This window comes from Microtus oregoni, unplaced genomic scaffold (genome assembly GCF_018167655.1).
Source record: "Microtus oregoni isolate MIOR12 unplaced genomic scaffold, Mior012 000050F_ref0000143, whole genome shotgun sequence".
Taxonomy (NCBI): Eukaryota; Metazoa; Chordata; class Mammalia; order Rodentia; family Cricetidae; genus Microtus; species Microtus oregoni.
Genome location: NW_024543256.1, coordinates 12,108,843 through 12,133,957, shown reverse-complemented (window position 1 = coordinate 12,133,957; position 25,115 = coordinate 12,108,843). Strand labels below are relative to the sequence as shown.

The 25,115-nt window shown below is 38.1% G+C and overlaps 2 protein-coding genes across 2 annotated transcripts in view; one reads left to right on the top strand and one right to left on the bottom strand.

Annotated features, from left to right (window-relative positions):
* Positions 1-25,115, bottom strand: part of LOC121437110 (X-linked interleukin-1 receptor accessory protein-like 2) — a 573,807-nt gene that overhangs the window by 535,838 nt on the left and 12,854 nt on the right. The window lies entirely within an intron of this gene.
* Positions 6,730-7,958, top strand: LOC121437132 (testis-expressed protein 13A-like). The gene is made up of 2 exons (XM_041636971.1): positions 6,730-7,188; positions 7,290-7,958. Exons 1-2 carry the CDS (start codon positions 6,730-6,732, stop codon positions 7,956-7,958), a joined length of 1,128 nt encoding a protein of 375 aa, XP_041492905.1.

Sequence of the window (25,115 nt, the reverse complement as noted above, 5' to 3'; positions counted from 1 at the left end):
TTTGACAAAATTCAACACCCCTTTATGATAAAGGTCTTGGAGAGAATAGGGATACAAGGGTCCTACCTAAATATAATAAAAGCTATTTACAGCAAGCCAACAGCTAACATTAATTTAAATGGAGAAAAACTCAAAGCCATCCCACTAAAATCAGGAACACGACAAGGATGTCCACTCTCTCCATACCTCTTCAACATAGTGCTTGAAATTCTAGCAATAGCAATAAGACAACATAAGGATATCAAGAGGATTCGTATTGGAAAGGAAGAAGTTAAGCTTTCGTTATTTGCAGATGATATGATAGTGTACATAAGCGATCCCAAAAATTCTACCAAAGAACTCCTAGGGCTGATAAACACCTTTAGTAATGTGGCAGGATACAAGATCAACTCCAAAAAATCAGTGGCCTTCCTATACACTAAGGATAAGGAAGCAGAGAGGGAAATCAGAGAAGCATCACCTTTCACGATAGCCACAAATAGCATAAAATATCTTGGGGTAACTCTGACCAAGGAAGTGAAAGATCTATTTGACAAGAACTATAAGTCTTTGAAGAAAGAAATTGAAGAAGACACCAGAAATTGGAAGGACCTCCCTTGCTCTTGGATTGGGAGGATCAACATAGTAAAAATGGCAATTCTACCAAAAGCAATCTATAGATTCAATGCAATCCCCATCAAAATCCCATCAAAATTCTTCACAGATATGGAGAAGACAATAATCAACTTTATATGGAAAAACAAAAAACCCAGGATAGCCAAAACAATCTTATACAGTAAAGGATTGTCTGGAGGCATTACCATCCCTGACTTCAAACTCTATTACGAAGCTACAGTATTGAAAACAGCTTGGTATTGGCATAAAAACAGAGAAGTCGACCAATGGAATCGAATAGAAGACCCTGACATTAACCCACAAACCTAGGAACACCTGATTTTCGATAAAGGAGCTAAAACTATACAATGGAAAAAAGAGAGCATCTTCAACAAATTGTGCTGGCAAAACTGGATGTCAATCTGTAGAAGAATGAAAATAGATCCATATCTATCACCATGCATAAAACTCAAGTCGAAATGGATTAAAGACCTCAATATCAGTCCGAACACACTGAACCTGATAGAAGAGAAAGTGGGAAGTACTCTACAGCACATGGGCACAGGAGACCACTTCCTACGTATAACCCCAGCAGCACAGACACGCAGGACATCATTGAATAAATGGGACCTCCTGAGGCTGAGAAGCTTCTGTAAAGCAAATGACACTGTCACTAAGACAAAAAGGCAACCCACTGACTGGGAGAAGATCTTCACCAACCCTGCAAGTGACAAAGGTCTGATCTCCAAAATATATAAAGAAGTCAAGAAACTAGACCGCAAAAGGCTAATCAACCCAATTATAAAATGGGGCACTGGTCTGAACAGAGAATTCTCAACAGAAGAACTTCAAATGGCCAAAAGACACTTAAGGTCATGCTCAACTTCCTTAGCGATCAGGGAAATGCAAATCAAGACAACTTTAAGATACCACCTTACACCTGTCAGAATGGCTAAAATAAAAAACACCAATGATAGCCTTTGCTGGAGAGGATGTAGAGAAAGGGGTACACTCACCCATTGTTGGTGGGAATGCAAACTTGTGCAACCACTCTGGAAAGCAGTGTTTCGGTTTCTCAGGAAATTCGGGATCAACCTACCCCTGGATTCAGCAATACCACTCTTGGGAATATACCCAAGAGAGGCCCTATCATACAACAAAAGTATATGCTCAACTATGTTCATGGCAGCATTGTTTGTAATAGCCAGAACCTGGAAACAACCTAGATGCCCTTCAACGGAAGAATGGATGAAGAAAGTATGGAATATATACATATTAGAGTATTACTCAGCAGTAAAAAACAAGGACTTCTTGAATTTTGCATACAAATGGATGGAAATAGAAAACACTATCCTGAGTGAGGTAAGCCAGACCCAAAAAGAGGAACATGGGATGTACTCACTCATATTTGGTTTCTAGCCATAAACAAAGGACATTGAGCTTATAATTCATGTTCCTAGAGAAGCTAAATAAGAATGTGAATCCAAAGACAAACACATAGGCATCCTCATGAATATTAACCTTCACCAGGCGATGAAAGGAGACAGAGACAGAGACCCACATGGGAGCACCGGACAGAAATCTCAAGGTCCAAATCAGGAGCAGAAGGAGACGGAGCATGAGCAAGGAACTCAGGACCACGAGGGGTGCTCCCACACACTAAGACAATGGGGATGTTCTATTGGGATCTCACCAAGGCCAGCTGGCCTAGGTCTGAAAAAGCATGGGATAAATCCGGACTAGCTGAACATAGCGGACAATGAGGAATACTGAGAATTCAAGAACAATTGCAGTGGGTTTTTGATCCTACTGCACGTACTGGCTTTGTGGAAGCCTAGGCAGTTTGGATGCTCACCTTACAAGACCTGGATAGAGGTGGGCAGTCCTTGGGCTTCCCACAGGTCAGGGAACCCTGATTGCTCTTCGAGCAGATGAGGGTGGGGGACTTGATCGGGGGAGGGGGAGGGAAATGGGAAGCGGTTGCGGGGACGAGGCAGAAATCCTTAATAAATAAATAAATTTAAATTAAAAAAAATAAAATAAAATACCTAAGAATAAGCCTGACTAACGGGAGCAATACCCTTATAATAAATCATTAATATTCTGAAGAATGTTATTAAAGAAGGCACTAGAAGATGCTACAACCTGTCTGTTTAAAAATATATGATGTACACATTCAACCTAGTCATCCTCAAAATTCCAAATGTTTTCTTCATAGAACTAAGTAATAATAATAATTAATAATAATCTAAAGTGTATTGGAAAGAATAAATATTCCAAATAGCCAAAGAAATCAAAGTAGAAAAAACAATACTAGAGGTATCACAATGAGTCTCAATTTATACTAAAAATCTATAGCAACAAAACTTTTATGTTGCTAGAACAAAGCCAGATATGTATATCAATAAAATAGAAAAAAAAGGATACAGAAACAAATTCATGAAGCCACAGCCATCTAATTGCTGGCAAATGTGTCAAGATACATATTGAATTAAAGAATGCCTCTTCAACAAATGTCACCGGGAAAACAGAATATCTACATGTAGATGAATGAAAACAGATTGCTATCTCTCACCATGTACAAAAATTAATTGAAAAAGGACGAAAGACCTAAATGTAACACCTGAAATGTCAAAACTGCTAGGGGAAAACATTTTGACATCTAGGAAGTATAAGCAACAACCGTCTGAGCAGGAATCCAATAACATAGTAAATAATAGCAAGAATTGAAAAATTAGAATTCTGTGAAATTAGAAAGCTTCTACACAGTAAAGGGAAGAACCAGGAGAATGAAGAGGAAGCTACATTACAAAAATATGTAAATTATGTATTATGTAAAATATTAATATCTAGAACAAAATTAAACACAAGAAAAAATTTTCAAGTTGATAAATAAACTAAAGAACTGAATAATCCATTCTTGAAAGAAGAAATACAAATGGCCAATAAACATCAGGGAAAGTGTTTAATATACTCAGCAATCAGGGAAATGCCAATTCAAGCTTCCTTAAGAGTCCATCTTTCTACAAAGAACTAACTACAAGTAACTAAGAAATGCTGAGAGAGGGAGAAACTGTCTTTCCTAAGGAAAAGCACAATAATTGTTTATCCAATATCAAATTCTAGGCCTTAAAACACAGAGCTATTATATGAACTAAGCAGGATATATTTAGGAACATGTATTCATATATAACATGTAATGAAAAATGAGGCTATGAATTTGATACCGGTCAAGGAGAGGTACATAGGTGGGTTTTGAAGAAGGACAATAAGAGAAAAATGTAATCATATTATAATCTAAAAAATAAAATAAGTAGTAAAAATTTGGTTATACACAGTAAAATATTATGTGGCCATAAGAAGAACAAAATTAGGATATGTGGGAGAATATTGAGCAATTGATCATTACATTAAATAATACAAGCCAGAGTCTAAAAATGAAATGTGTTTTCTCTTATTTTTGAATACTAAATTTTTACAGATGCATAAACACATACAAACAAAAAGGAGATTAGCATAAGTGTGAAAAGGGGAGAAGGAAAGGTATGTTGGTCCGGACAGATATGCTCACAATATATTATAACATGGATGAAATTATTATAAATCCCAGAATGATAGATAAAATGCATATGAATAACAACAATAAATTTATTAAAAGAAAGAAATCAATCTGAAAATGCTATTATTACATGATTCCAAATGTATTTTTTTTCCTGAGAAAGACAAAAACTATGGACCTAATAAAAATGATCACTGGCTGTCCAAGTACTGGGGTGAATGTAGGGTGGGGTGATGCATTGTGGAAGAATTAAAAATGATAGATACATTTGTTGTATGATAAGGCCTCTCTTGGGTATATTCCCAAGAGTGGTATTGCTGGGTCCAGGGGTAAGTTGATCCCGAATTTCCTGAGAAACCGCCACACTGCTTTCCAAAGTGGTTTCACAAGTTTGCATTCCCACCAGCAATGGAGGAGTGTTCCCCTTTCTCCACAACCTCTCCAGCAAAGGCTATCATTGGTGTTTTTGATTTTAGCCATTCTGACAGGTGTAAGATGGTATCTTAAAGTTGTCTTGATTTGCATTTCCCTGATCGCTAAGGAAGTTGAACCAAGGACATTGAGCCTATAATTAGTGATCCTAGAGAAGCTAAATAAGGAGAACCCAAAGAAAAACATATAGGCATCCTCCTGAATATTAACCTTCAGCAGGCGATGAAAGGAGACAGAGACAGAGACCCACATTGGAGCACCGGACTGAAATCTCAAGTTCCAAATCAGGAGCAGAAGGAGAGAGAGCAAGAGCAAGGAACTCAGGACCGCAAGGGGTGCACCCACACACTGAGACAATGGGGATGTTCTATCGGGAACCCACTAAGGCCAGCAGGCCTGGGTCTGAAAAAGCATGGGATAAAACCGGACTTGCTGAACATAGCGGACAATGAGGACTACTGAGAACTCAAGAACAATGGCAAAGGGTTTTTGATCCTACTGCACGTACTGGCTTTGTGGGAGCCTAGGCAGTTTGGATGCTCAACTTACTAGACCTGGATGGAGGTGGGGGTTCCTTGGACTTCCCACAGGACAGGGAACCCTGATTGCTTTTCGGGCTGAGGAGGGCGGGGGGACTTAATTGGGGGAGGGGGAGGGAAATGGGAGGCGGTTTCGGGGAAGAGACAGAAATCTTTAATAAATAAATAAATTAAAAAATAAAAAAAAATAAAAAAGATGATAGATACACATATATTTTTCAAATCCTATAGACTGCATTATTCTGGATGAATGTTCATCTGAACTGTAATTAATAATGTATTAAATTAGCTTTGTAATTTTAACCAGTTAAACTAATAATGGTGTTGGAGACAAAGTAGATGGAAAATGGTTTCTGCTCAATTTTTAAAAAATGCAGAATGACTTAAAAATGCCTATTAATTCTTTTAAATGCAAAAACCCCACTTCAAATTAAAATAATAAAAATGAGGTTAGTAAGTTAAATAAAGAAAAGATCAATCCGAGGTCCTCTCCATACATTTCCTAGTTATCCACAATGAATTTGATGTGCAAACAAACCTTAACTTTAAAGGGTTAGAAAGAGCTGGTTTTCTACCAGTCACAATTGGATGGTTTTCAACCAGTCCAGGCAGCCAAGTGATCCAACAACCAAATGCCTAGCTACAACCCATCAGGTGCTTTCTCTCCGTCCAGGCTTATCTAACTCACCATTTTTTCTGATGACTGGAGTGCTTGAAACTTTCATCTGGTTCTTAATATGCTGAACCCATGAATTATCATTTACATCAATAAATTTTAATTTGCCTATATTTTTTCCAGTTTTTATTGGGAAGTAGGGTTTTTTGTTGTCTTACTTTTTAGAAAGAGTTTGGTAATGGAAGTCTTTAGACATGCCTTGCAACATTGTAGCTCCAGGAAGGGCCACGTGAGTCTTTTGTGTAGGGTGAACTCCCTGGCAAGAAGAGGAGCAAGAATTTTAAATCTTTTTTTTTTTTCATAGAGTTTCAGTTCCTTTGGTTTCACGTCTTTTCTGTCCCCTTCTTCCCCCACATGACTTCAAGGATGTTTCCCTTACTTCCAAGGAGGTGTAGAGACCATCTAGTTCTCCCTATTATTTTCACAGTCTGGAAGTTAGAATAGTCCTAGATTAAAAACCAGCAGAGTTGGTCTAAAGATTTCCTTTCCCTTAAGTCCTTGGAGAGAGACAGGCTGACAGTCTGAGGTTGTCCTTCCTCTCTTGATGTATGATAGGAAGACTTTGGAGGGACTGCTAAGTGGATCCCATGTTGAGGAGGCAGTTATGGTGGACCTAGAACTCTGTTCATTGACTGGAAAGGTGAGGTCACTTGAGAAATCTCTTAAAGAATGGCAGCTACAGAATCCATTATGACATAATAGTTGAGGGGCGGGGCCAGAGAACCTGCTGTGGGGATCAAAAGTGTGCCAGAAGACCAGAGGGAGGGAAGGGGAGGGGATGGGTGGGGAGGGGAGAGCCGGAAAGAACAAAAGGCTGACAGGACATTGACGGAGAGGAGAGATACTAACACCAAGGGACTAAAGAAGCAAGGACGGCAGATTGATTTATTCTCTCAGTGCCAGGAAAAACCAGAAGGCACTCAACCATCATGGCCTTGAATCCTGAGGATCTTGGTAGTGGGTTCCGGCACAGCAAGGTGTCGACATTCATCAATGAACAAATAGCCAAGCACGACAAAGGCCCTGATTTCTACCTTGAAAACCTCTCCCTATCCTGGGAAGAGGTGGAAGACAAGCTCAAAGTTATCCTGGAGGATAGCGAGGTGCCTAGCGAGGCTCGTGAAGCCTGTGCTTGGGGCACCTTGGCCTTGGGGGTGCGTTTCGCTCACAGGCAAGGCTGCCTCCAGGGGCACGGGGTGCAGTGGCTACAAGACTTGTCTAGCATGCATAAGGTGTCTCCACTATCCTTGTCGTCAGACCTAAAGCAGCTCACTCACCAACAAGAGATGGAACGGAAGGAGTTAGCTATCAAGCTTCAAATGGCCCAGGCCAAACTGGAAGAGGTGCAGAGAGAGCGAGACCTGCTGAGACTGAAGATCCTCCAGGCAGTAAGATTTGTCACCTGCTTTTGTTTTACCCCTGCCCACCCCACCCTTATGTGTGTACCCCATTCCCAGAACCGATCTCATCCCTATTCACTTCTCCCCAGGAGCTGAGGGCTCTCCCAGCTGCAGTAAAACCGGCTGTGACCCTTCCTCCTGCTTTTGTCAGAAGAACAGGGACACAATGGTCAGCTGGAAAGGAAAACTTGGCGGAGTTAATGGCTGCTGCTAAAGGAAGACAAGGCAGAGCGGAGATGACAGCTGCTACTATGACAGAGACCGTAAATGGCCCTGAAGAGGCTTCGGAGGAGACCAATGGAAGTATCATGCAGCTTCTTGGAGTCATGAAGTGGAAAAATTATCCCTTGAAGAGGCAGAGAGCAGGTGATCTGAGATCGAAGGAATCATCCATGTGCTCTCTCTCCCAGTCCCTGAATCTGAGATCCGCATCCTCCTCTGAACCCATTACTGTCCAACTCCCTGCCTCATTCACATACTCCTATGAAAGCCCCTTCCCAGCCATGCCCACCACATCCCAACTACCAACCATAGACAGACCACCTCAGATGCATCCCTATCCCATGGCCTGTGAGGTGAGCCACCTGTCTGATTTGGGAATCCACAGAGGAGATCATCAGGAACTACAGAAAGACAAAAGAACTACAGCGTTTCGCAGGCCAGGGGACTGGGACTGCCCTTGGTGTAAAGCTGTGAATTTTTCAAGAAGGGAAAACTGCTTCCACTGTGGGAAGGGAATCTGGCTGCAAAACCCTTAGTGAACTTGGAATTTGAAATAGAACAGAAACAAATCAATGGAATATCATTTTTTTTGGGGGGGGTGGAGGGTACTGGGTATAGTTGTGGAAGGGGAATGGGGGGTCAAGAGAATGGGATAAATTTGGGTGTGAGATATTGAGACAGTAGAAATGGTATGGGGAGGCAGAAGTTTTGATTATTTCTGTTGTATTCTATATCATTAGCATTCACAGCCCAGAATAGCTTCTCTCTCTCTCTCTCTCTCTCTCTCTCTCTCTCTCTCTCTCTCTCTGTGTGTGTGTGTGTGTGTGTGTGTGTGTGTGTGTGTTCGATATGCATATGTGTATGTCCTCCCTAGTGTCTGGTAGACCTAGATAGCCGAATATATGGAATCCCTCCCTTTCCAAACACCTAGCCCTTAAGTGATAGAGCCTGAGGGATTATTTGACCCTGTCTGATTCTCACTGCGGATCTGAAGAGAGGTAGACTCTATAGTCAGGATGGAATTGGATAAAGAGTCCGTGGATCACTGGAAGTCGGGGTCAGCATTGCAAGCAGTGCTTCTGAAGGCCACAGCCCATCCCTGGCCCTGGCTAAGGTAGGGAACAGAACCGGCTGCTTTCCAAACAGTTTTAGATGGATACTAGAGACTCCAGGAGATGACAATTACGAGGAGGCACAGTGCAGTTGATCAGCTGACTACAGAGAACTCAGTCACCTTTTATTTCTTTGCAGTTGTGTTCCTCAAGGTTCTATTTTATCTAGATCCTTTCTCTTTAAGCAAAGAAGTATGTGCCTATTCAGAGAACTAGATCATTCTCAATCATGCAATTTTTCTTTTGTATCTTGATCTTTCTTTCTTTCTTTCTTTCTTTCTTTTAAAAAAAACAAGGTCTCATGTAGCCCAGATTGTCCTCAAACTTAATATGTAGCTGAGGATGACTGAGCTCCAGATTCTTCTGCCTCCACTTCCTAAGTGTTGAGATTATAGGTGTATATTACCACATCTGACTTAGAAAAGTAGTTTCAAAACAATACACCATTAAAGAAACTTAATGGATTTGGCGGGGGAGTTGAGGAAGCTTAGTGCAAGCAGTAAGTATTCCTTTATCCCATGTCTCCAGGAATGAACTGGGTAGGATGCCTATGTTCTGAGGGAATTTGATTGTCAGAAACAGACCAAGCCTCGGGTAATTGTTCCCAGTAGTGAATTTGACTGGAAGCTCCCATTCTGAGAGAGTAATACCACAAGAAATAAAATCATCAAACCAAACCCGGGATGGGTTAGCCTTGGGTTTATGCTTGACTCAACATGGAAGAAATTTGCCATTCCTCCGAGTATTCTAAAATACTGTGGAGGATGCCAGCACTACATGCAAGCAAAGATTTCCATGGTTATCCAGCCTTTTAACAGGGTAAAATTTCCTAGTCTTTGGCGTGCACTACTAGAGACAGATCTAAACAGGAAAGCCATGGCCACTTCTCCAAGGTGAGTCAGCAACTAATAGCACATAAAGGGTTTGCCAGTCTACGTGGGCCAAAGCACAGTGCTATCTGGTGGGATTCTCCCTTCCTGCTCAGTAGCCTGCTAAATGGAGGAGAATGAGGATTTAAAAGTACCTCGGTGCATTTAAAAATGTAAAGTACAACAGAACCTTATCTCTGTGGGGAGCAACTCTGAAGGAAGGTGAAAGTTGGCTGCATAATGGATAAGTAGGAGGTTGGCCTTCTCCTTCCCTTCATGTGGCTATAAGATACGTCGAAATTAACTATGTGTATATTTTAATCCACAGGTGAAAGGAGGAAAGAGTGCACCTGGACCAGACTAAGTCCTTGGCTGTTCTCTAGGTACTACAGACTTAGAGAATGAGAAGCCGTTGTAGCCATGAAACACCCAGAACAGATATGTGACTTTAGGTTATCTGTTATCGGTGACCCCACAGTCATTATCCGGATTAGGGGCCAGATCCCTAGCCTGCAATTTTCCAAATACTATTTGGGCTTGTTTATCCTCCTCTATTGCAGGGTTTACTAATCTCAGTGTACTGGACACTTGGATTTGGTTAATTCTTTGTTGTGAGTTAACGTTCCTTGTGCATTTTAGGGTGTTTGGCAGATCCCCCTAGTCTCTCTTTGTCTGAGTGGACCACTCATGACTCCTTCAGTTGTGACAACCAGAACTGCCTCTTGGATATAATCACATGTCCACTAGAGGGCAAAATCCACCTGATTTAGGAACCTATCAGGCAATGAAGTACTTAACAGAATGAACGGGTGAAAAATCCAAAGACAGGATCATAGAGGCGGGTCAGCTGAGCAGTGGCCATTAAGCCTAGCATTTACTTTAAATATTCAAGCACACTTGGGGTGGTTGCAGAGTAGAAACAAAACTGCCAGGTTAAGGAGTGAGGAGCACTTCTGCAAGGACTGGAGGCTATGAAGGGAAGAAGTGAATCTAGGTTTAGACACTGAACAGGGGAAAGCATGAGTCATGAGGAGGATGTAGCAGAAGCAAGCTTGAAATCCAAGACATAAGTTTGAGATCTAAGAAAGAATAAAATCTCATAAAGTACTGTGGCATGATTATTAGATTATTAAAATTTAAAATTCATATGATAAGACCACTTGTTTGTTTTCTACATAAAATCCCTTCAAAGTGCTGCTTAGGTACGTCTATGTATGGTGGCAGACTTACATTTTTAAAAAGGCTTGAAAGTCATTTTGCAAAGGGAAAATGAGCTTTGGGTTAGGGGATAAGATACAATGTGGAACAGGATGCTGCAGGATTGAGGAAGGCCAAGGAGATAGTGCTTTTTATATATGTCTGTTTTGTAAAAGTAGTGGAATTATTTCACCCCCGCCTCCCCCAAAAAAAGAAAAACATGGATTTATTGACACAGGTAGACTGGAAAGGTTGTTTCTTCCTTGGGGACAGGGGGACAAAGGGAATGACTGTGTGAGTAGACAGTAGGAAACCAGGGGGACTCTTGTGTTAGACTTATGTGTTAGAATAAGCAAGGTCACATAACGGGGGTTTCTGAAGGGTACTCTATTTCAGAGGATGTAGAAGATGGGGTGAGATGGAAGAATGGATTGTTAAGATATGGCTGACTGATCTGAGACAGGGCCCAGCTGAAAGGGAGCTCTGCTTCAAGGTAGCAGCAAGACACTCAAACAGGGATTGAGGATAGAAGTTAGGAAGCACATTATAAGGACACCAGATACAAGTCTCAATAGTGTTATAACTTATCCTCATTTTTTCTAGTAAAAAAAAATTCCACCTCTTTGGATATGGGTTTTATGTTTGGAAGGATTGGGAAAAAATAAAAAAAATCTTATTTGAAATCACATATTGTATACTTTATTTTTCAATATAAAGTCTAAAGCATGGAGGCGCATGTCTGAGAGCTTGGGAAACTGAAGTGAGGTGGTCCACACAATTCTGAGGATAGTCTCTGCTAAATAGTGAGTTCAAGTCCATCCTGCGCTATACAGAAAGACCTCGTCTCAACAAAATACATTAAAAATACTAACAAAAATGACAACCAAAATTAATTCTGAGTCTGTCATTTGAGTACATTCTATAAACACCCCAGAGATGGTGAGACTTGAACTTTGGGCCTAGATCAAGGAAACAGTGATAAAGACAGATAAAAATGAAAAAGTCTTTAAAGACAATATTGCTGGGCCAAAGAGATGGCTCAGAGGGTAAAGACACTTGGTTATCAATCCTGAAAATCCTAGTTCCATCCCTGGAATCCATATGGTGGAAAGATGAAACCAATTCCTCTAAATTGTCCTCTAAACTCCAGATGTTCACATATTTTCATGCACACAAATCACAAAATAAATTAAATGCAAAGTATTTTGAAAATACATTGCTGAAAGTGAGGGAAAGGGAGGATATCTCATGGGGCCTATATAATGCCTTTGTCTAGAATAGTTCACTTTCCATCTGTCTAAGCTCTAATGGCATTCTCAGGACTTTCCTTTGGAAATAACAGTTTTCACAGAGAATGATTATAGAAATCTCTTTTGTTGACCACCAACTTTTTTAACAGTCATCTACACACTAAGAAGTCAAACCTACTTAGAGGTATCTCTAAAGAATGGAAAAGAAAACCTTAAAGCATATACCATTTAAAAACAACAGTACTTTTCTATTTTCATTTTGCATCATGTGGGATAAATATCAAAAGTTAGACTAGTCAGATGGTTACGGTAGAGCGTGCCTTTAATCCCAACACTCACTCAAGATGCAGTGGCAGGCAGATCTTTATGAGTTCAAGACCACCATGAGCTATAAAGCTAGTTCCAGGACAGTTAAAGCTGTTACAAAGAGAAACCCTTCTTAAAACAGCCCCCAAAAGTTCAACAAGGTGTACACACAGAAGCATTATTCACTACACAGAGGTATCCCTAAATGTCTCTAAATACAAACAAGTTTTCTTTTTTGGGGGGTTGTTTGGTAATTTGTTTTTGTTTTTTATTATAATTATTTTATTACTTGAAAAAAAATCCAAATTTCCATTTCCTCCCCTCCTCCCACTCCCTTCACACTCCGTCTCACCCCTCCCCTCCAATCCTAAGAGAGGCCAAGGCACCCTTTCCTGTGGAAAGTCAAAGGCCCTCCCTACTACATCTAGGCTGAGCAAGGTATCCATCCAACGAGAATAGGATTTCAAAAAGCCAGTACCTTCCTTCTACCCCAGCCCCCATGCTCCTAATTTTGTCAGGCAAACTTGTCTGTTTCCATTTCCAAAGAGGATCTATATATGTTTTTCTTTGGGTTCACCTTATTACTTAGCTTGTCTAGGATCATGAACTATAGGCTCAATGTCCTTTGTTTATAGCTAGTATCCACTTATGAATGAGTACATGCCATAGTCACCCCGATATCAAACCCACAAAAAGATTCAACCAAGAAAGAGAATTACAGACCAATCTCACTCATGAACATGGATGCAAAAATACTCAATAAAATACTGGCAAACCAAATCCAAGAAAACCTCAAAAAATCATCCATCATAATCAAGTAGGCGTCATCCCAAAGATGCAGGACTGGTTCAACATACGAAAATATGTCAATATAATCCATCATATAAATAAACTGAAAGAAAAAAATCATATGATCGTTTCATTAGATGCTGAAAAAGCATTTGACAAAATTCAACACCAATTCATGATAAAGGTCTTGGAGAGATTAGGGATACAAGGATCATATCTAAATATAATAAAAGCAATACACAGCAAGCCAACAGCTAGCATTAAATTAAATGGAGAGAAATTCAAAGCAATTCCACTAAAATCAGGAGCAAGAAGACAAGGTTGTTCACTCTCTCCATATCTCTTCAACATAGTTCTTGAAGTTTTAACAATAGCAATAAGACAACATAAGGAGATCAAGGGGATTCAAATTGGAAAGGAAGAAGTCAAACTTTTGTTATTTGCAGATGATACAATAGTGTACATAAGTGACCCCAAAGACTCTTCCAGAGAACTCCTACAGCTGATAAATACCTTCAGTGATGTGGCAGGATACAGTATCAACTCAAAAAAAAATCAGTAGCCCTCCTATACACAAATGATAAAGAAGCTGAGAGGGGAAATCAGAGAAACATCACCTTTCACAATAGCCATAAATAACATAAAGTATCTTGGGGTCACACTAATCAAGAAAGTGAAAGACTTATTTGACAAGAACTTTAAGTCTTTGAAAAAAGAAATTGAAGAAGATACCAGAAAATGGAAAGATCTCCCATGCTCTTGGATAGGAAGGATCAACATAGTAAAGATACAATCCTACCAAAAGCAATCTATAGATTCATTGCAATCCCCATCAAAATCTGAACACAATTCTTTACAGACCTTGAAAGAACAATAATCAAATTTATATGGAAAAACAGAAAAACAAGGACAGTCAAAACAATCCTATAGAACAAACCAGGTTTTTATATGGCCTTTTTAATCTGCTGTTTTTAAAAAGGAACTGATTTAACCATCATTGTTCTTTTCATATTCTCCATACAACAATTTTCTTCATGCTATTTGCATTGGCAAAATCAGGAGGGGCCTGGGAGAATACACGAGAGGGAAGGGACTACAGGGGGAGGATCGACAAAAAATATACATGAAAATTTATAGTGACCCTTACTACTTTGTATGGTAAGTGTTTCCTCAAGAATTTTTTAAAATATATTCTCTCCTACATTATATTCTAACCACAATTTCTCCTTCCTCCCAGGTCTCCCCACAACCACATCTCTTCTCCCCCAGATCTACTTCTCCTCCATTTTCCTTCAGAAAAGAACAGGCTTCCCAGAGATATCCTACTGAGCAAAGAATAACAAGCTACAATAAAACTAGACACAACACCTCATATCAATGCTGGGCAAGGCAACCCAGAATTAAGGAAAGGGTCCCTAGAACAAATGAAAGAGTCAAAGATACCCCCTACTCCCACTGCTAGGAGTCCCAAGCAACACTACCATAACATACAGAGGTCCTAGCTCAGACCCATACTGGCTCTGTAATTGTCACTTCAGTCTCTATGAGTCCCTATGAGCCCTGCTTAGTTGATTCTGTGTGTCATGTCATATTGTATGGCAAGTTTTATTATAAATATTTGAAGTGGCTGGCAATGTAGCTCAGTTAGTAGAATGCAGGAGACCCTAGGTTTGAGCCTCGGTACTTCAGAAACTGAATGTTATATCTCACACATCCCCAAACACTAGGAAGTTCATGAGAGGAGGATCAAAAGTTCACAAGGTCATTCTTAACTACAGCACAAAATAGAAGCCAGTCTGGTATACAGAAAAAAAAACAAGCAAACAATTGAAGGATAAGAAGAAAATATGATTTATGTGAGTAACATAAATACCTCCAAACTTTAGTGATTTGAGGGTTTCAGCTAATCATCAAATGACATTGCTAGAAAGTGCACTTTGTGTGTATATACTGTGTGAAGATGCTGGGGAATAATCTTCAGATTCAATTAAAAAAGACGATATTTCCTCTCTGAGAGTAAGAATGCAAACACAAAGCATGAACAAAGTCCTTTCCTTAAGGGGAATCAAGGGAAGGGTAACAAGAGGAGATTGTGGCAATGGCTCTTAAAACACAAATATTCATTTAATATCTCCTTATACAAGTAAGTATATTGCCTTACATGGGTAGACTGATTTGGCCTTAAAATGAGCATGCATAGCTCATATCGGCCTAATTTTTTAATGCATTCAGCACCTCAGGGTGGAAATGTATATCACCTTCTGACTTTTTGTTGTTTTATAGTAATAGATCTAGACCATATCCGTCAAATAGCAACCAATGTATCTTGCCAAGGGGAACCATTTTGCACTGTATGTGTTAGAATATATGCTCTGATTACTGAGGTGAGCAACTTTGTTTTTCTTTAATAAGGGTTGGGTCATGAAAGGGAATTTACCTCCTTTAAATATATATTTTCTCCATGAAGCTGTCATCTGTTATAAAAATGCTCTATTGTCTAATTACAAGTCAAGCCATACATTATTTATTTTGTTTAGCTTCTTTTCTAAGAACTGGTCAGTTTCTTAAAATAACATGCTCCAACTCTCTATATAAATCTTATATTAAATAAAAGTTAATTATTGTGTGCTTTATATTTAGAATAAAGACTTGAGAAGCCTATGTTCTAGTCTAAATTACCTTCTATTTTCCCCTGTACATGGCCATGTTTCACTTTCTCCTTGCCCTTGAGCACTGTTCCACCTACCTGTGAAAACTGTGACTATCTATCTGTTTTAACGATCATGAATCATCTCAGACACTATAACTCTGTAAGTCAATTACTACCTTTTCATGTTCTCTAGTAGTCTACTTGATATAGCAATCAGTCATTGGATGTTTATCATACAGAACGAACGAATAGCTGAAAAGAGATGATACATTGCAAAGAGAAACAGAAATTTCAACAAATTACATTGGAAAAGGATACTTATAAGTCATATATCAACCTGGAGAGATGACTCAGCAGTTGAAAATGCTTGTTGCCAAATTTTCTGAGAAATCGTCACACTGACATCCAAAGGGGTTGTACCAGCTTGCATTCCTCAAGACCCAATAATACCACTTTTAGGTATATATCCAAAGGATGCTCAGTAGTGCCACAAGGACATGTGCTCAACTATGTTCATTTCAGCTTTCTTTGTCATAGCCAGAACCTGGAAACAACCTAAATGCCCCTCGATTGAAGAATGGATAAAAAAATGTGGTACATTTACACAATGGAGTACTACACAGCAGAAAAAAATAACAACAGCTTGAATTTTGCTGGAAAATGAATTGAACTAGAAAACATTGTTTTGAGTGAGGTAACCCAGACAGAGAAAGAAAATTATTACATGTACTCACTAATAGGTGGTTTTTAAACATAAAGCAAAAAAACCAGTCTATAAACCACAATCCCAGAGAACTTAGATAACACTGCAGACACTAAGAGAGACTTACATAGATCTAATCTACATGGGAAGTAGAAAGTAAAAAAAAGACAAGATCTTCTGAGTAAAATGGAAGCATAGGGACCTTGGGGGAAAATTGAAGAGGGGAGGGGAGTGGTAGGGAGGGGAGCAGAGAAAATTGTAGAGCTCAATAAATATTAAGAAAAAAAAAAAGAAAATGCTTGTTGCTCTTCCTGAAGTTTGGCTTTCAGAACCCATGTCTGGGATTTCACAATAACCTATAATTCCAGCTTCAAGGGATCTCACACCCTCTTTTGACTGCTGTGAACAATCCCACACATGTTTGCACATGCACTCTCATGGATACACACACAGGCACATACAAACTCACAAGTAAATAAAAATTCAAGATAAGTAATAAGTAAGAAAAATAATAATGTGGTGTGTGTGTGTGTGTGTGTGTGTGTGTGTGTGTGTGTGTGTGGTTTTTCAAGATAGGGTTTCTCTGTAGCTTTGGAGTCTGTCCTGGAACTAACTCTTGTAGACCAGGCTGACTTCAAACCCACAGAGTTCCACCTGCTTCTGCCTCCTGAGTGCTGGGATTAAATGCATGTGCTACCACCACACAGCTCATGTAATATTTTTAATAAATTAAAATAAGTAATAAATAATAAGCAACACACACACAAGGTGGAAGGAAAGAAGAGGTCAAAAAGAGGAGAAACTTGCAGAGAATGCATTTTGAAAAGAGTTTTAGTTCCAAATCAAACCAAGGAATGATGAGAGAAGTTTCATGTAGCTACAGAATGTAACACACATTTAGAGTGATGGTAAAGTTAAAAATTAAAAAAAAACAAAAACACAACAAAAACCAAACCACTTTGTGTTGTTAGTAGTTAGACATCTCCCCTTGATGTTTTAGGCAACACAGGAAATACTTACTTATTCAAACTTATTCAGAATTATTAAATGTTTTTAGTTGCTGGACTAGGCTTCCAGAGACTTACTTCCTTGTTAAATCAATTAAGAATCTGTCTTCTAAATTATCCTTGCTTGATTACAATTTGTATGACTGTACCAATTCTTTTAATCTGTTAGAAATTAGATCTTTGTCATTTTATTTTGCTTGCTGTCATACCTTTTACATAGAAGACTCTCTAAACATAGTTGTTTCAAAACCACCCTACAAATCATGATCCCAGAGAACCTAGACAACAATGAGGACCCTAAGAGAGACTTACATGGATCTAATCTACATGGGTAGTAGAAAAAGACAAGATCTCCTGAGTAAATTGGGAGAATGGGGACCTTGGGAGAGGGTTGAGGGGAGGGATGAGGCAAGAACGGGAGCAGAGAAAAATGTAGAGCTCAAAAAAATCAATAAAAATAGTTGTTATGAAATTGATGCCTAACAGCTAAAATAGTCTTGACTGAAAACATACCTTTTATTAATAATAAACGCCTGCAGTTAGGAATGTGTGAGTTATCATTTCTGTTTCATTATGAAACAGTTCAACTATGAGATGAACAAAGGAAAATGGTCTCACGCAATGAGTTCTTAGACAAACCTAAACTATACACTTGTGACCCATGACTATATTCATTCTACCATCAAACAATATGCTGATGAATATGTTTCTGGAATTGCTTGTGAATCTTATATGTCGGATATTTGGGGGTTATAGTAAATGGTCAAAAATAAAGAAGCAGCCAGGCATAGTGTTACATGCCTTTAATCCCAGCACTTCAGAAGCAGAGGCAGGTGGATCTCTGTTAGTTTGAGGACAGCCTGGTCTACAGAGTAAGTTCCAAGCCAGCCAGCACTACAAAGTGAGTCCTTACTGAGAGAGAGAAAGAGAGAAAGATACAGAGACAGAGTAGTCATTTCAGGACACACATCCTACAAATATCATCAACCTCTCTTTTTGGTGAAAAGCAATTTTAAAACACTTCTTAAAAAATATATGAAGTGTGGAAACTGAAAAATGACAATAGTGTTTCTTACTTTATAAAGCAAGAACTGATTGTGGTTTTGAAAAATCCTTTTTGGACTTGATCCTTACTTTCCATGAACTTATTATCTCTATTCTACTGCCCTCTGTTGTTCATCTTTATTCGGCAAGCTTCTGCGTTCATCACCAGACCACACTGTGAACCAAGGGAACTGCAAACAGGACCACAGAACTTATGCGGGCACAAATTAACATAAGTAATTGCACCTTATTCATTATGATACAGAAAGATAGGTTCCTACAGAGAATGGGTAATACAAGAGAAGACAGTAGCACAAACTGATTTGTATTGAGCTCTGGAATTTGTAACATCTGCCCAAGTTTCAGTTGCCCAATTCACTGGGAAAGTCTCTTTAATCTATATAACTACCTGATTGTTTTTGGGTTATATGCCTCAAATTGGAGTAGCTGGATCATACAAAATGTATATTTTTTAGGTAAGGACTTCCACACTGATTTCCACAGTGTCTGAAATAATTTATATGAATACTAGCAATAACTAAGGATTCCCTTCCTGGCTCTGGCTTTCTTTTCATCAGCATTTGTTATTTTCTTGATGAAAGTCACCTAGGCTAGGGTGAGGAGGAACTTCAACATAGTTTTGACTTACATTTCACTGATGGCTAAGGTGGAAACACCTTTTTTAATTTCAAATATTTTTTGCCATTACCACCTACTTATAAGATAATTTGAATTTTTAACTTAATTTTTGCAATTCTTTATGAATTTTCCATATCAATCATCTGTCAGGGAAGTGTTTGACAAAGGTTTTCTATCATTCTATAGGCTTTCTATCTAGTCAGTTAAATGTATCTCTCAGGAAACAAAAACACTTTTTTATTTCATGAAGCCCCAGTTGTCAACAGTTGCTTTTACTTCTTGAGCTGTTAGGCTCCTATTCAGAACATCCTTGTCTATTCCCAGATCTGTAAGATTTTTATTAGCTTCAAAGATGTAGATTTTACATTACAGTGTTTGATTCATTTTGACCTGATTTTTACACAGGGTAGAGACAAGACTCTAATATTTCTATACATATAGGTATCTAGTTTTCCAAGTACCTATTGTTAAAGAGGATTTTCCCTCAGTGTATTCTGTACCTTTGTCAAGATTCAGATGGTTGTATCTGCTTGGCCTTATTTCTGGGTATTCTATTTTATTTGCTTTATCTATGGTTTATTTTGTGCCAGTACCATGCTGGGTTTGTGTCTATGAGTCTGTGTGTAGTTTGAAGTCAGATGTTGCGATGCTTACAGCATTGCTCTTTTTCCTTAGGGGTCGTCTTCTGTTTTGGGTCTTCTGTGCTTCCCTATGAATTATGAATTATTTTAAACATTCCTGTGAGAAATGTTACTGATATTTTGATGTAAACTATATTGAATTTGTAATTTAGTAATGTGATTATTTTTATAGTACTTATTCTGCTGATCCAATAACATCTTTCTGTCTTTTAGTATTTTCAACAACTTCTTTATTTGGGGCTGTATAGTCTTTATTACAGAGGTTTTTGCCCAAACTCTACAGGCACTGCATCTGGTATTCTGTTTCCTGAGACTGCCAGTCTCCCTCTCACCTTACACCTACTCCTCTGTCATGCACATGCTCTGGACTCCAGGCTGTGCCCTTTATGCACTGTATTTTCTTTTCATGGCACCATTCTGTGTGTTCACTACCACAACCTCAGTACCTTTTCACTATCTTCTGCCTCAAAGGATGGCTACACTCTAGCTGTTCCAGGTTTATGCCCCAGAGATCCCAGTAATCAGTGTGTGTCAGCAGCCTTCTGTCTAGCTTCCCTGAAAATAAGAAGCCTGTTTCCAAAGAACAAAAAAGCAAGCACACGAACAAACAAAAAAACAAAAGAAGCTGGTGTCCATTCCACAAGCTTTCTATTTGTTGTTTGTTGACTATAACACTCTCCCCACGAATCTCAAGAGACTGACTCCTTCCATTCCGTCAGATCTCAACATAAGCATCACTTTCTCTGGGAAGTTGCCCTGGACTCCTAAATAAAACAGTCTCCACGGTGCTTCTGTAGCATGACCTTTAATCGACTCTCCACCCACATTACCCATCGGATTTGGGGGGGAGTATTTTTTTTTTGTAATTTGTATGTTTCCTACAATCTATAATATAAGCTCCATGAGAAGAGGCACTTACATCCATATTGTGAAATATAAATACTCAATATCTAACGTAAGTGTTCAAAATGTCTGCTGAATAAATAAACAAGCCTTTGTTTTTCTGCCTGAGGAAATCTAGACACAGTCATTAGTATCTGCCAGTCCCTGGGCTAATATTGAAATCATAATCTACACTTCATAGTTTTGAAGCTGTGAGTCTACTGCTTTAACCTGAAACTGCTTATGGCCACAAAAATTATAATTGCTCCAGGAAAAGAACTCAAGCAACTTGGCTACAAAGACTCAGCTACAGAATCAAGGTAATAATACTAGTAACAATAAATAAAAGAGCACCACTGTGTTTTAACTATATATGAATCCTAAATGGACCGTACCTTTCTCAGGAACTGGCTACTTTTTCCTTAGTTTTAATGGATACACTTGTGGAAATTGCTCTCCATGCCTGAGACTAGACTTATCATGACATTTTCAGTATTCTTTATTTTTGGAAAGGAAGTTTTAGATGAAACACAGTTCTATAGCATTAGAAATTTTCTTGCAAAATACCATTATAAATCTATGGTTAGCAGTAAGAGCTCCTATATTGACCAAAGTACCTTTCTTAGAGATTCGAAAAGCTTCAGAAGAAAAAAACAGAGGTTGATTCCTGAATGCAGGCACTGAGGCAGCATTTGATTTTCTTACTGTCTTCATATTTCATATATATTCTGGAGAGCATGAGAGACTTTTTCCTAATCTATTATATTCCCATAAGAATGCTCACTTTTTTGTTTTTGTTTTGTTTTGTTTTGTTTTGAGACAGGATTTCTCTGTAGGTTTAGGGACTGTTCTGGAGCAAGCTAGCTCTTTTAGCCCAGGCTGGCCTTGAACTCAGTGATCTGCCTACCTCTGCCTCCTGCATGCTGGATTTAAGGCATGCATCACCATTGCCCATGGCAGAATGTTCATTCTTCTGCTCCACTTTAATTTATATGAAATAGTCTCCAGCTCTGCTCTAAGGAGTTATAGCATCACTGCTTAGGCTACTGTAGGTGTTAGAACCCACTCAGAGTTTGCAAAATGAAGTTACTTGTGAACAATTAATATGTATTATTTGGGGGAGTGTAGACCTCTCAAGAACTTAAAAATTCGTAAATTTTTGTCAACAACTCAGATTCGATGATCTCTCCTTTTAGAACTCAGAAAACTTGAAAATGTTGACCTATCCAACATTAAAAGGTTAAGAAAATAAGAGATGCCGAGACAAAAAGGTAAGGGAGAGTGACAAAATTTCCCAGGGTGACTACCATTCCTGATATCTAGACTTAGGGTAAAGAACGCTTTCAAACAGAAGTGGAAGATGGAGTATGCCAAATCCACTTACTGGTCAAGGAAGGAATCACAGGACTTAAAGCGGACTTGGTCATTGTGGCTACTATTGCTGAGCTCACTGGAGACTTTGGGGAGAGCAGTTTTGATAAGTGGTGAAACTTTAAAAAAATTATGGCTACACACATCTCACATTCTTAAATGTTTTTGGGGGGTATATTTAATATATGAAAAATTCCACACATTTAACTATGCGGTCAGTTGTTTTGGACATCTGATACCATTACCAGAAAACTCTTTAAAGTAGTTTTGTTCGTCAAATGGCCATAAAATTGGGAGCTGTGGTAGGCAATGGAGATGCAAGAATTTTTTTAATAGTACGAATATTGATTAGTGTGTTTATAGAAAGAATGTGTGTGTGTGTGTGTGTGTGTGTGTGTGTGTGTGTGTGTGTACAATTCCATGATACAGGAAAATATAAGAAAACCAATCAGATGATATATTTGAGTAGGCAAGCAGGGAGAAATCGAAAGGACAAAAGAGCCTTAGTAAACTATGTTAACAGGCTATGAGGAGATTAAGTAGATACAGAGACTATAAGGAGATTAAGTAGATACAGATGACAATAGGAAGGTAGATAGAGTTGAAGTTCTTTCCTAACTGCTTCGTTTTCTTCAGTGAAATAGGAAACAATGAGGAGGATGGGATACAAGTATGAGGCACGGAGGAAAATGTAAACTAGTCACATAAGCAGATAAAAGACTGAACTAAGAATACATAGTAAGACCACTGAAAAGGATTAAGGATTCATTTGAAGACCATGATAATTCACTTAAAACCAAGAAATGTTATCATATTTCCCTTTAGTCAAGATAAGCAGTAAGAAAAGAGGCACAGTATAGCTGACTGTGTGGGCGTAAACAGGGCTGTAATTTTTTTTTACGAACAAATAGGATGAGGGAGAAGGGTAAAGAGAATCAAGATGATATAACTGGAAGTGATTATAGCAATTGATCACTATATTTTAAATATTCTGTGTAAGAAAAGAGAGAGTGCAAACTTGTGAGCTAGTTCTTTCAGTATCTGGGTGGCATCAATAGATTATTGGAAATGGGATAGAGAAAAGTAGGGCATGGTAGCAATAGAATAGGGTGTATGAAAGGAGACAACAAAGGAGTTTGTTACAACCTTCAATACTTTACATTTCAGGTGGGCTGCCACACTTATTACATTGCTTTCTTGTTCCTAAGATTTTTTCGTTTTCAGTGCACACAATGGGTTAAAAGCTTAATTCTTACAAAAATGAGTATAGGACAAAAAGTCTCTAAGATTGTGTTATGACACAAGGCATGAAACTAAAAAGGTATCTACACACACCAGTATTAATCAACTTACTAATGGCTACTTTTAATCAGTTCTCATTCATAGTTACAAAATACAATCCATTAACTTAACTTATCTAAAACAAAAGTCCTGCTAACTCACTAAAAAATAAACACATGCTTCTGTTCAATAAACAAACTGAAGAGAGTTGAATTTCATTAGTATTGTACAACAACTTGGTTACAATTCTGAATTATACAGCTAATGTATAATAGTCTGGTAATATTTCCTAAGCTACAGCATATCAAATTTGCTGTTAATGGGAGAAAACAAAGTATAATTGCCATATATTTGCTATTTTATGCTATTTATAATTTTGTAAATAAACACATTATCAAAATTTGAATGTTGAAAAATAATTTTGTCGGTCAGATATGTTATCATTTACACATAATTAGTATCAAAAATAATTAAAGCAAGGGCTCCCATTTGTAACAGAAAGTAGGTAAAAAATAACTAATTGCATTTCATTTCATCCCACACAGACCAAATAAGATATTGCTACTGTCTCAAGATCCTGCTGTACAATCTTGAACTTTTCTGGGGGTCAATTAATTCTATAAGATTCAGGCTTTCATTTGTCCAACAAGACACTATCTGCTCTCCTGGAAATTGCTACCCAGGCAACTGACTTGTTGACACTTAACTTTTCAAGGATCAATAGTTAGGCTGGAATTGAATTATGAGAAATGTTCGATGTCCTTGAAAATCTCTTGGTAACCATGACAGAGAGGAAGGAATGAGGGTAGAAGGTGATAAAAACTATTTCTTAGTGTCTGAGATAGACTAAGGCAATTGCTTTTTATGAAACATATCTTTCCTATCTCTATTGTATGTGAATACTATGACATATATTCGCTGAATATTCTTGACTGAAATATAAAAATATAGTCATAAATTATATAGCACTTTACAGATCAATAAATTTAAGAGCAAAATCAGTCAAATTTACTGTATGCTGATACGTCTTTCTTTTAAATTGTGAACTATTTCAAACATACTCAGAAATCAAAAAGACAATGTACTGAATTGTCCTGTACTGATTACAGATATTCAAGAGCTAACAACTTGACATATTTTTTATTCCAAATACTTACACTCTCTTCAACTTTTCTGATGGTGTGACTTGTTATCATAATAACTACTTGAATATGACTTGATTAAATCACATTTGGTGAATCAAAACAAATGGCATGCTTCCTGGAGGAATAAATTCACTAAGGCATTATCTGCAAAGCAATTGTGATTCATTAAGGTCTTGAGACTCTAATTTATTTCATTGATTTTAAAGAACAAAATATTCATATTATAGTCCCATTTAACAAATGGGTTCCTTCGTTATTCTGTGTATCTATTGCACAGTAACAATTGTGATGTGTTTCTACCTCCAACTGATTACCTACATTTGGTTTTGGCTCCCTTAAAATTTGAAGATTTCTATAGATATTCATTTATATTCATTCGTTCTTTTCAATATGCATGAATTCACTCTGAAATTTTTAGACTACATCTTTATCTACAGATTAAGTCATCTCTTATGTACAATCTGTGAGAGTGATAGGTGGATTTTGTCAAATACAATAGATTTCATCTTTTTTTTTACAGTATTAAAAATCTTAATTGAAAGGCCTAGAATGGAAATACCCGTAATTAATTATGGATTAGCCCTGTGTGCCAAAATATGCTTAAGTCCTCTACTATTCCTTCATTACTAGCTCATCTATATTCTGAGATTGAACAATAAAAGATGTTAAAAAATAAGCAACTAGTTACTGAAAGGTCACAAACAGTAAATAACTTGCTATGATTCAAATGAGTATAGGATTTTACTAAATGTTTCATCGCTTGATTTTTAAGAACAGCAAAGTCTACTGAATGATTTCCAGTGGGGT